The sequence below is a fragment of the Priapulus caudatus genome, unplaced genomic scaffold (assembly GCF_000485595.1).
Source record: "Priapulus caudatus unplaced genomic scaffold, Priapulus_caudatus-5.0.1 Scaffold1104, whole genome shotgun sequence".
NCBI classification, from domain to species: domain Eukaryota; kingdom Metazoa; phylum Priapulida; class Priapulimorpha; order Priapulimorphida; family Priapulidae; genus Priapulus; species Priapulus caudatus.
Window position 1 is genome coordinate 29,567 of NW_014578165.1, and position 11,432 is coordinate 40,998.

At 44.6% G+C, this 11,432-nt stretch overlaps 1 protein-coding gene across 1 annotated transcript; it reads left to right on the forward strand.

The window, feature by feature from the left end:
• Positions 1-8,530: 8,530 nt before the first annotated feature.
• Positions 8,531-11,066, forward strand: LOC106815391. Its single transcript, XM_014819842.1, has 5 exons — positions 8,531-8,764; positions 9,446-9,652; positions 9,936-10,194; positions 10,363-10,530; positions 10,826-11,066. Exons 1-5 carry the CDS (start codon positions 8,658-8,660, stop codon positions 10,970-10,972), a joined length of 888 nt encoding a protein of 295 aa, XP_014675328.1. The 5' UTR covers positions 8,531-8,657; the 3' UTR covers positions 10,973-11,066.
• The last annotated feature ends 366 nt before the right edge of the window (positions 11,067-11,432 follow it).

Genomic DNA, 11,432 nt, shown 5'->3' on the forward strand with positions numbered 1-11,432 from the left:
CGGGGGTAATTGTCCGGGGGTAATTGTCCGGGGGTGATTGTCCGGGGGGTATTTGTCCTGACACCGTTCTTTCAGTGTTTCTTACTTAATTGTTGACGGTTGTTGAGGTTTGTTGCCTACTTTGCGGTCCCCATTGTTCTACAGTTTAATTTCTGATGTTACACTTGTTATACGTTTATTCTCTTGTCGACTATCCTATTATATCTCTCTTTGCATTGCGGTTACTTTACTTGCCCATTTATGCATGTATCAGTAAGTGCATTTGCCTTGTTTATAATTCCGCGTGTTCTATGCGTGTTTTTGTTACCTGCGGCAATGCGGTTTCTACACAAATTTGTAATTTCTGCTGTAGAACGATAACCACTTTTCATTTCCTGGTTTATCGAAATATGGTATTGAGATCGGGATGTGAGATGCTCACCTACTGCTGACCGTCTCCTTACGTTTAAAGCATATATGAGATCGACCGAATTGCCTTTAAGGGATAACGCACCGAGATTCCCGCTCCCACAACCCCTATACATTGGTTATAATGTCTATCTGAAAGGCAGGGCGTAATTGTCTCCTAAAGGCCGGCGCACACCAGCCGATTTTTCACGCGATTTGATCGGTCCGATAAAAATCAGCCGATATCGGGTATGTGTGCGCGTTCATTTGTAGATGATTTTACTTACGACGATTATTTTTATCGGGTGATCGTTCCAAATCAAACATGTTTAATTTCGAACCAATTATTTTGAAGCGATTTCTTGAATAGCCAATAACTGAACGTGCCCGTGTCACATGACATTCAAAATGGCGCCTACCATCAACAAAATAACCAATTTTATCGTAGGTGTGCGGGTGTTCATTGGAAGGCGTCGTGCTGAGCCGATTTTACAAACGATGAAGAGATTTTTTAATCGGACCGATTTCTGGGTAGGTGTGCGCCGGCCTTTAAGCCTAGGACACACACTGTGCGATTTTCTACGCTGGCCGCTTGCGATCCGCCGATCGATAAATACGGTGCCGGGCCGAAAAACCGGGCGGAAATATTCAATATGTTGAATACGAGCGATGCGCCGGGCGTATGGGATCGCGAGCGAAATACGCTGCCGTGAGACCGGATACACCGCGCGGACCCGGTGTCACGGTCTGAGATTACCCCCAGTCTGAAATTACCCTAGCGCTACTGCGCATGCGCCATGCATGCACACGAGGTGCTGGGTGTAAAGCGCAGTAGCAAAAATTAGCATTGGTTAACTGAGACTGCCACCGTCACAGCAGTCAGCGTCTTAACGCCATTTGTTTTAGCAAAGTTGTAGTATTAGCCATTTGTCAAAAATACGGACAGAAGCAGTTTATTATTGCTCTCTCCAACACGGAAGTGACTATACGCACGGCGGCCGTGTGGGCCAGATTCAATATGGCTATACGCACGGCGGCCGTATGACCGACTCAATATGGCTAGGAATGAGGAAGGGGAGAAGGGAGAAGCTGGTGGAGAAGGAGGAAGCCCTGGGAGAAGGGAGAAAGTGGTGGAGAAGGAGGAAGGGGAGAAGGGAGAAGGTGGTGGAGAAGGAGGAAGGGGAGAAGGGAGAAGGTGGTGGAGAAGGAGGATGGGAGAAGGTGGTGGAGAAGGAGGAAGGGAGAAGCTGGTGGAGAAGAAGGAATGAGGATGACGCGGATATTGCTGCCATCATGGAAAAATACTTCCCGCAAATCAGCAGTCATCCATTGCTGCGCGAGCAGCTTCTGAGCCAGGAGCAAAACCTTCGTCGGACACCTAGAGGTAGACGGTGGAAGCCTGAGTAAGTCAGAACTATCATGCTTGTAATAATCATTCGATTTGTATATACTCTTACAAATATGTTTTCTTACTATGCAAAATCATGTTGCGCTTCAGTAAACATGACGCTTGTTGTAGTGCTCAGGTTTATTGCACGTAATGATCATGTTTATGCTGTAAAATAAAATTTTATCGGACGATTTAACCATGATTTTAAACAAGGTGGTGAAAGCGTGTCTTACGCTATGGGCAAGTAGCCCCAAAACCTACAAAAAGATTTCATCACTCGGGATACTCGTCACGCTGCCCAGTGGACGCCTTCTGAGATACTACAAGAACTCCGTCCATTAGAAGCCGGGATTGAATAAAAAAGCGAAATTAAAGAAAGCCCCCTTTCACAGTATGACTGGAAGAATCGTATTCGATGAAATGTCCATACAAGGTGACCTCCAGATCATCTACTGCGAGTGGAAAGTGAAAATCTTGGCCGTGGTGGACATAGGGAAAACATGTGCAGCCATGCAAGTGCTGAAAGAAGGTAAGAATTTGCAAGTGTCTACGTGTGTGCATGTGAAACTATATACGTACATCAGCATCTTTGTTTTGAGCGTTTAGCTTCAGTAGATTTCACGAATAAATAGTGTTTATACTTAATTAATTTTACAATTTTGTAGGTAAGGCCACGGCACAACCCGCAACGCATGTCCTTCTGTTTCTCTACCATGGCGATACTGGGTTTCGATTTCCCTTATGCATGTCCCTACAACCTAGGCAACAGCACCAGATATTTACATGCTGTTTTGGAGTGCAGTGAATGAGCTGATATCGTGGGGCTTCAACGTGAGTGCATATTTAACACATTTAAGTTAAACACAACAGACATATCATCTTAGAAATTTCCATTCACCATTTTAGCCATTAACCATTTATAGCTATATAAGTGACGAAGGGAATACAGCTCAGACTATAAATGAGTAAAGAGTTACATTGTTAAAGGTATACATGCGCATGTATATCTACACATATCTTCTACCGCAACTGTAATATCTAGTCAGAATGAGTTAATTATCACTTGCACATACACAACACCATTACGTCAATGTAATTTCTCATGTCGATTTTGTAGGTCAACTATGCATGCTTCGATGAGGCTGTGCACAACCGATCATTCCTAAGGCCCACTTTGATGGTTCCGAGCTCGCTGCTGTGTCGGCATCGTTTGTCACACACAATGTCTGTTTGCCACACCTACCAATTGTGATGCTGATGGACCAAAAGGTGCAGTACTAAAATATGCATATCACAAGTCATTTCACATACAACATTTGTCAGAGTAATGCTGATTATGGTCATCTGTTATCTTGCCTTAATGTACAATTAGCCTTAACAAATTGTGTCTTTTCACACGTAACAGCATCTTTTTAAGAAGATACGGAATAACATCATCAAAAGTGGGTTTGGACCACATTGCACCAGACTGCTATCACATCAAGCAGGTTTCATAACGTGGGACATGTGGGTCAAGGCATACCAGTGGGATTAGGCAGCCAACCCCAGTGAGGTGTTGCGAATCCATCATGTTCTAACGAATGAGCACTTTTGCCCAAACAATGGCCAGAAGATGAGGAATAAACTAGCAGAGGACGTCTTAGACAAAGAAATGCTCCGTTTACTTCAGGAAAACCTTGCTTACGTTTATGTTAAAGAATGCACAACTTTGGACAAATGCATTACAACACATTACTTTAATTCATACATGTTGTAATTACAGCATGGTTAACTTTACTAGGCTTATCAGAGAGCTGAAGGGCAGAATGGAGATTCATTGAATGGCACCATTCAACTGCTAGAGACTACCTGCTAGAGCACTCCATTTTTTCACTCAAATCTGCGAGTAGACAAGCACAATGAATAGACGATAAAGATGCTTGGAACCGATATCCACACAATCAATGCTAGTGACAGCAAGAAAGATGAAAGTACCCATCAGGTAAAGAACTTGAAAATTCCGAAGAAGTACACTCAAACGGCAAACCTGCGTGACAACCTGCAAATTGCAGTCGGCTCCCGGGTTATGTTGACCGTCAACATCGACACAAATGACGGACTTGTGAATGTTTCTCCTGGTACTGTCGTTACCATTATGCGGAGAAACATCGTGTATGCAGTCATGGTTCAATTTGACAAGCAGCAGGAGAGGCAGCATGCAAAGTCAGGCAACCAGTACAGAGAAGCATATCCAAATGCTGTTCCAGTGATTAGATATGAAGGCATCTTCTATGTTGGCAAGAACAAGACTGTTCAAATTTCCACTCAATCAAGCATGGGCTTGCACTATCCATAAAGTACAAGGAATCCATGAAATCATTGTCGCAATAGAAGGGAGGTTTAATCCTGGCCAAGCACATGTCGCCCTCAGTCGTGTATCATCGGTTATAGCAGCGGGCTACGCATTCTTAAGCCGTGGGATATTTTCAGAGCAATGACATCATTACTAAATCCAGAATCGTTGACTAGTCGCGACGTCTAGAGCACCACAGCGCATGCGCGGGAGAACTAACGGTCAGTCATGAAGCCACGTCGCGAAGGGCGACCAATGAAAAACGTTTGGTAGTTCTTCCCGCTGGGAACGTTCCCGAGAACATGTCAGCTCACACTTCATGTCAGGCGTTTATCTTAACCTTAGCTAGCATGCACCGAGCGCCTTTGAGCTTCTTACCCGCCGTTGCCGCGCGGCACTCTCATCTCATAAATTCCCACTTCAAATTGAAGTGCCAAAACGATTAGGCGCTCTTCTTGTCTTGAAGAATAAATGACTACTGGGCACGTGTAGTTAGGCCCAGGTACGCCTGTTTGAAGCTCCCGTCGATACGCACAGTGCACGATAGTGGTGGCGCCAGGCGTCGGCAAGAGAGAGATACGTAAATATGAAGTTACACGCTTATGCGTTATAGTTAGGTATGTGCCTGTACACTCACTGCGGTAAGAAGTGTATGCGCGCGCGGTTTCGACAGAAAGACAAAGCGTGAAGAGAGCGGCACGAAGTGACGTCATGCTCACGCGTGTTGCTGTAAAAGTGGGAATCTGTGTATATAGTAATTAACTAAACATGAGATGCGCAAACACTTTGCGTGCCGGTACGCGGTCATAACTTCGTGCACTGGCGCGAAAGTAGCTCAGAATCGTGCGAGATGCGTATGCGCGATGTAACGAGCAGAATTGTAAACCTGTATTATACGTGTTAGTATAGTACGTAGATACGACCTCGCTGTTACCTACTCGGATTAGGTAGGAAGAGTGAGGAAGAGTCGCGAGGATGGATTGTGCGACATCACGCAGCAGGTATTCCCCTAGGGAAGGATGGTGAAGTACCTGGATGCGAGATAACTTTGGGGGAACCCGAAGAATTGGTCGGGGAAGCTTGGCCCGAAGGGAGGCGTGATAACGTCACCCAGTGGCAGAGCAAAGAAGAAACCGATGCGGTCAGCTGATTGGGCGAGGCGTAGGTAGGAGCTATGTGATTGGATATTAGGAATCTGCTGCCGGGGTAGAGATGTGTATAAACCAGAAAGCAGAGATGAGTGAGGCACTCTCACCCCATACACCGTGGGGTCTGCACGTGCTACGGAAGAACCGTATAATAAGAGAAGAGACTGAGGCTGAGGAGCAGTATGCAGCCGAGGGGGAGGCGTGTTCGCCGGTGGAGAGAGAAGGTGTAACCCAATGGGATCCCGACGATGGGTGGTGTACCTCCACCCGCTCTGAGTTGGTTGCTGGCCATGAGCCCATCGAGCGGCCAATTCCACAGTCGCGAGGTTTCCAGTGGGGAAATGGGGCCTTACAAGTGGGCCAGGTGCGTGGCCTGCGAGGTCCCCACCCAACAAGGGGTTGCACACCATGAAGAACTCCACGAGGAGACTGGAGTGTACTACTGCTGCCCGAGGCGGGGATGCCCCTACGAGATGCCCGTGTCGGCGCCGGGGCAACTAAACAGCCACCTAACAGTAATCCATCGGACGAGAAAGAACTGGATGCGAACGCGGTGGGTGAAAGCGAGAGGCCGGGTCACGGCCTACGTCAGAGGCAACCCAGGATATCGCCGGAGGCCGGAGAAGCATTAATCACCGGGGCTACCCCGGTGGGACAGCCGCTCGCCAGCGGGCGGCCGCCTTCCCCGGGGGTAAAGATAGAATCGGAAGGCAGACGGGATTCAGCGATTGGACGCCAGCCGAGTAGAGGGGTTCGTGCAGCGAAAACCCGAACCCACGCCGAAGGAAAGCTGCCGCAAGGCGACGGCAAACAAGCGGCGAGCTGCGACGGGGAAATTGGCTGCTAGCAGTCAGCGGCAGCCCACGCCTTCCTCTGTACCCGAGTTTGCCGGGGAGCCAGCCCCGCGGACAACGGGCGGAGGAGGAAACGAGGAGACATCAGCCGCGGGTTCGCAGCCTCCCGCAGCCGCGGGTTCGCAGCCTCCCGCAGCCGCAAGTTCGCGGCCACACGCATCCGCCGAGGAAGGCCGGTGTGTGACAGCCGCAGGAGCTGAAGGCAGGGCTCGCTGCTCGACCCCAAGCTCAGACGGGAAGCCTGGTCCGGTGATGAGCAGTCCCCAGGCAGAGCGCATGACCTGGGAGGATGAGGCGAGTCTCGGCGCAGCAGTCATGCCTGTCGCTTGCGAGACTGGAGACTGGCTGACGGATGAGGAGCCAACAGCATTAGCTCGGATTTGGAGGCAGCAGCGGCGGAGCGCGCCAATCTAGGTGTGCGGGCAAGCAGGTCATCAGAGGTCTCACCGCCACCGCGGTTGCTCGGCGAACTACTAGGCACCAATTTCGGGACCGAGTGCCTGGCCCTGAGGTGGTGTGAGCCGCTGCACCTCCTATGCAGGGAATACCTGCTCGTGATGCCCAGCGAAGAGGTATAAGCAGATAGGCTGCTCACTCACTGCCTCCAGTTGACCAGACAATGCAACAAAGAAGTGCGGCGACGCCACCAGCAGGAGGCTCTCCAGGAAGCAGCAAGGCGCAAATAAGCGCCACTATTGCCCCAATAGGGCCCGAGTCCGGGCCGCGGCACTATTCCGCCAGAGAATCTCCTTGTTAGCCGTTGGCCTTTGTGTATTGGATCCTCGGTGGTCGAGTGACCGGGTCCCTGAGGTACGCGGGTACGAAAGAAGTTGGTGCGCGACATCATAGCATGGTTTGCGCGTGTTATTGTTGCCCTTAGGGATGTTTCCGTTTTTGGTAGAAATATTGTATCTTTTTTGTCTAAATAACTAGCAGACGGAGAGATGAGGGGGTGCGCGCGGGTATGACCGACTTTGCCAGTCATGACTACGGGAGATACTGTCACCACAAGGAGGATTTCGGATTGGCTGCGGAATAGAACTTCTTTGCAACATCACATGGCAAGAGTATGTAGTGTAGTGCCTGTGACGGTATAGGAGGGACTGTCAAGCGACTAGTCACCAACGCTAGCCTGCAGCGCCAATATAATGACCAGATTCTGACAGCGAACAAAATTATGGATTTCTGCGTGGAGAATATCCCTGGTATCACGTTTTTCAATGTGACACCAGAAGATGTAACTCAATCAGCTTCAGAGTTAAAGGACATGTTTGACCTGGTGAAAACTATTAAAGGGACACTGCAATATCACAGATTCGTTCCAGTCTCCAACTCTACGCTACATGTGTACAAGTTGAGTAACCAAGATAGCCCTGCGGATTTAGTACATGTTTCAGACAGTAATGATGCTGAACTAGAACCAGAACCATCTGTGCAATCAGAAATAAAGGAACAAAACTTTGTCTGCTGTCTTTATGACGGCTTTCCGTGGATTGGCATGGGGGACGAAATTTCGGAGGAGTTTGGTAACTACCACATCAATTTCATGCACCCTCATAGACCAACCAAGTAATTCAAATAGCCATTGGAATCAGATCAATGCTGGGTTACAGAATATGATATTCTGTGTACAATCAACACCCCATCTCTTACATCATCCTCTTCCAGAAAGTACTTTATCTCAGAAAACGATGCTGCAAGGATTTTAAGTGTGCATCCGGACTGGATCATTGATGATCAATGAATTATTGATAATTGAGAACATGGTAATATAATGATTTTTCACTAGACTGGATAGTAATTTAGAATGTTATTGCCAACTGTCATTCTCAATCAGGTTATGTACAGCAAAACCAATGTTTGGGTTTAACTTGATATATTAAATAGATTGGGATGGTATACACATGTACATACATGTACAGCATTGCATAGGAATAGGCGTTATTGCACATAGTATGCCAACTTTGAGAAGAGCTAGAAAGCAAACAAAAAATATTATATCTCGAATTTTTTTTTATTATGTAGAAAACATGTTAAGGTATAATTTTCATAAAGTTCATCTCAAGGTTACGTGATCCACAAGCTCAAATTCAAAGTCAAAGTAAAGGTCAAAAGGTCATCAAACGCCTACATAACAAATAATGGCAGATATTGATTGCCTATGCAATTAGCTTTCCAATGACACCAATATCAACAAATTTTGCCCAGAGGTTACAGAGATATGACCATTTGAAAATTGACGAGCGCACCCATTTTGGCAAAAATCGCCAAAAAAAGGCAGGGCGTAGCGGGAAAACCTTCCGTCCGACAAAGCTAAAATTTCAGTTTTTTTTAGCCTAAATTACCCCATAAACCAAATGTCAACCAAGTTAAAAAGGGTAAGGTGTAACCCATTGGGTGATCTGACACGGAATGGGGTTATGACAAAATTCTGTCGTGCTGTGGCGCGCTGGGCGTTGTTACCGATGCGGTCTTGTTTTTGCAATACATTTGTGTGCGTCTGCTCGGCAAATAGGTTGTCGACAAGTTTAATTTAAGTTCTTACGATGGCAAACGAAGTAAATTATGGAGAGTGGAAACTTCCCCAGTTGCGAGAAGAATTGAAAAAACGCGGGGTAAAGGTATCTGGAAGGAAGAAAGAGCTCGTAGACAGGTTTGTAAGAGAGTTCGAATTCAGACCTTTTTGTCACTCACGAGTCAACTAGTCTACTCGGCTACTGAAACACAGGCTCGTAAACGGTTACTTATATTTACAATACAAGTCCGTGATCATATTCTAGTCTTTAAAAAACTTTGTTTTTAGTTTAGTATGAGCTAAAAGTTATATTTTTTATATTATTTAGCTAGTAGTAGTAATAGTAGTATTGCATGGTTCGCACAGTCCTTGAAAAGTCGTTGAATTTGAGGAAAGTCCTTGAAAAGTACTTGAATTTAGTAAATGTTGATGTTGTGCTTGAAAAGTCATTGAATTTCATGAAAATTTCCTTGAATTTTTAGAAAGAGTCCTTGCCTGTAAAAAAAAAATTTGTACTATCATAGTATCAATAATTAATGTGCAAACTTCAATAAAAATAAAACTCGAGCTTATAAAAACTAAAAAAGCTATATATAGTCTAGTCTAGACAGTTAAATGATGATAAAAAATTACAGTAAGTCAGAAAATCAGTCAGTAAATCAAGGTATGTTGTAGAAGTGACAGTGTTAATTAGAAGGGTTTATTAATGTGATCCAGGTAAGTTTTAGAGGTGACAGTTACTACTGGCACTACTGGTAGTGGTAGTGAGTGGATTGAAAAATTGGCTGTTTAAGTAAAATGTTGTTTCTGTACATCTAGACTGTGTGGATTAGACAACTTGGGAAGATTGGCATCCCAAAATATCGAGCCAGAGTTTGTGATGGATGTCCCAGAGCCCAAGGCATACCAAGACATACATGCTGGTATGTCGACCGTGGTAACGATTTCTCAGCAGCGACTCATAGACTACCTCCGGTCGAATGAGAAGGAGTATGACGAAAAAGTTGAAGAAATGTATAATGAAAGGTAAGACATCTAAATTGATACTCATATTAGTTAGAATAAACAGGATCAGTGTGTGAGAATGGGATCATCAATTCTTGTAGGAATCAGTTTTTCAACAATGTTGTTTGGTATTATTTCCATATTCTGTTATGTTACAAAACATTTATTTCAAGTACAAAAAAATGTGCAGAATGAACATAAACTGCAGTCCAGTCACAAAGTTTCATTACCCAGATTATTGATACAAAAATACTATAGTTGAACATATATAAATAATGTGTTGTTCTTTTTCTGTTTTTCACAGATATGTAAGATTCATTCGAGTTGCAGATGGGGATGGAAAACAATTTCTGCGAGGGTGTGTGTGGGCAGAAATGAGGAAGAACGTGTCCTATGATGTTGATGTCAGTATAGATCAAAATGGAGTGGTCCAAGAAGCTCAGTGTGACTGTGCTGCAGGCCAGGGCCCTACAGCACACTGCAAACACGTGGCATGCATCCTTTACTGTGTGGTCCAGTTTGGAAAATGTAAAAAGATAATAACTGAAGTCACCTGTACACAGGTAACTGACAACACTGTTTGTTGATTTATTGTAGTTTTACATGTGAAAATTTATTGACAGTTTTCCCCCAACAAGTAGCTGTCTATATAATAGCGATTGTGGTAATTTTAATTCATCTCTAAATTTGTAATTCTAATATTACATCTTATGATTTCTTTCTTATTCCAGAGACTTCAAACGTTTCACCATGCTAAGGCATATAGAAGTTCCCCCATGAAAGCTGCTAAGCTACATGACATGAGAGGACATTCATTCCGATATGATCCACGTCCAGAGGAATACAGAAATCAAGAAGGCTACCCTGACCATTTCCAGAATGCAGTTATTAATTACCAGGTTTGTTTGCTTAATTTAAAACTGAAATGAAACTAGAGTAATGAAAAAATCTACAGAAGTGTTATAACACACTGCACTTATATTAAGTTTGGTAGCAATTACAAAGACACATTTTACAACACTGGATTCTTTTAACTTTAATTATATATTTCTAAACTGTTTCTCCTTAACAAGGTACATGAAAAAACCCACAAATCCTTACTTTTTATTCGTAATTTCTATTTTAGCTAAATATAGAGCACTTAATTAAAGCTTATATTAGCAAAATATTGAGTTATTATTGTTTATTTTTCAGGCCAGCTGTGGTACAAATAACAAAATGCCAGTCGTACAGCTTTACCAGCCAGCCAATCCACATGCTCTGAATTTCATGCATGACTATGTTATGCGTTCAGATGAAGCTTTTCTACGTAAATCTAAGGTACATTGTAACCCTGCTTAACATACATGTTAGCTTGCAAATTTAACTTCAACCTACCAATGCTTTTACAACATACTTGGGTGTGACAATTATTTGGCCATAAAATAAAATATCAAGGTCGACTTTAGGTCAAGGTAAATTTTTGGACAATTACATCCCTCGTTCAAATCTGGGTCGCTCCATAACCTGATCACTCTTCTCACTACACATGCAGCATTAATGTTCACTGGAAAAACTATCATTTTGCTTTTCAGCTGAAAGAAATCTCTGATGATGATGATTAATAAGATCGAAGAAAACACACGGGACCAGTCCAGCCAGCAAGCTGTGGAAGGCGGAGCGCAGCAAGCGGCATTACGCGTCGAGGTTCGGATCCATAATAATAGCAACGCGCCGCCAAAATTCCAAAACTATTAGCTGCCAGCCATCATCGGGCAAAGATCCATCCACTACGCGATACACTAGCCATGGAATAAAATAT

Bases quoted from the DNA above. Each gene is read 5' to 3' on its own strand.
- LOC106815391 (XM_014819842.1), top strand. From the start codon at position 8,658: ATGGCAAACGAAGTAAATTATGGAGAGTGGAAACTTCCCCAGTTGCGA. The intron at 8,765-9,445 runs GTTTGTAAGAGA...CTGTACATCTAG, and splicing joins AAGAAAGAGCTCGTAGACAG to ACTGTGTGGATTAGACAACT. The intron at 9,653-9,935 runs GTAAGACATCTA...TGTTTTTCACAG, and splicing joins GAAGAAATGTATAATGAAAG to ATATGTAAGATTCATTCGAG.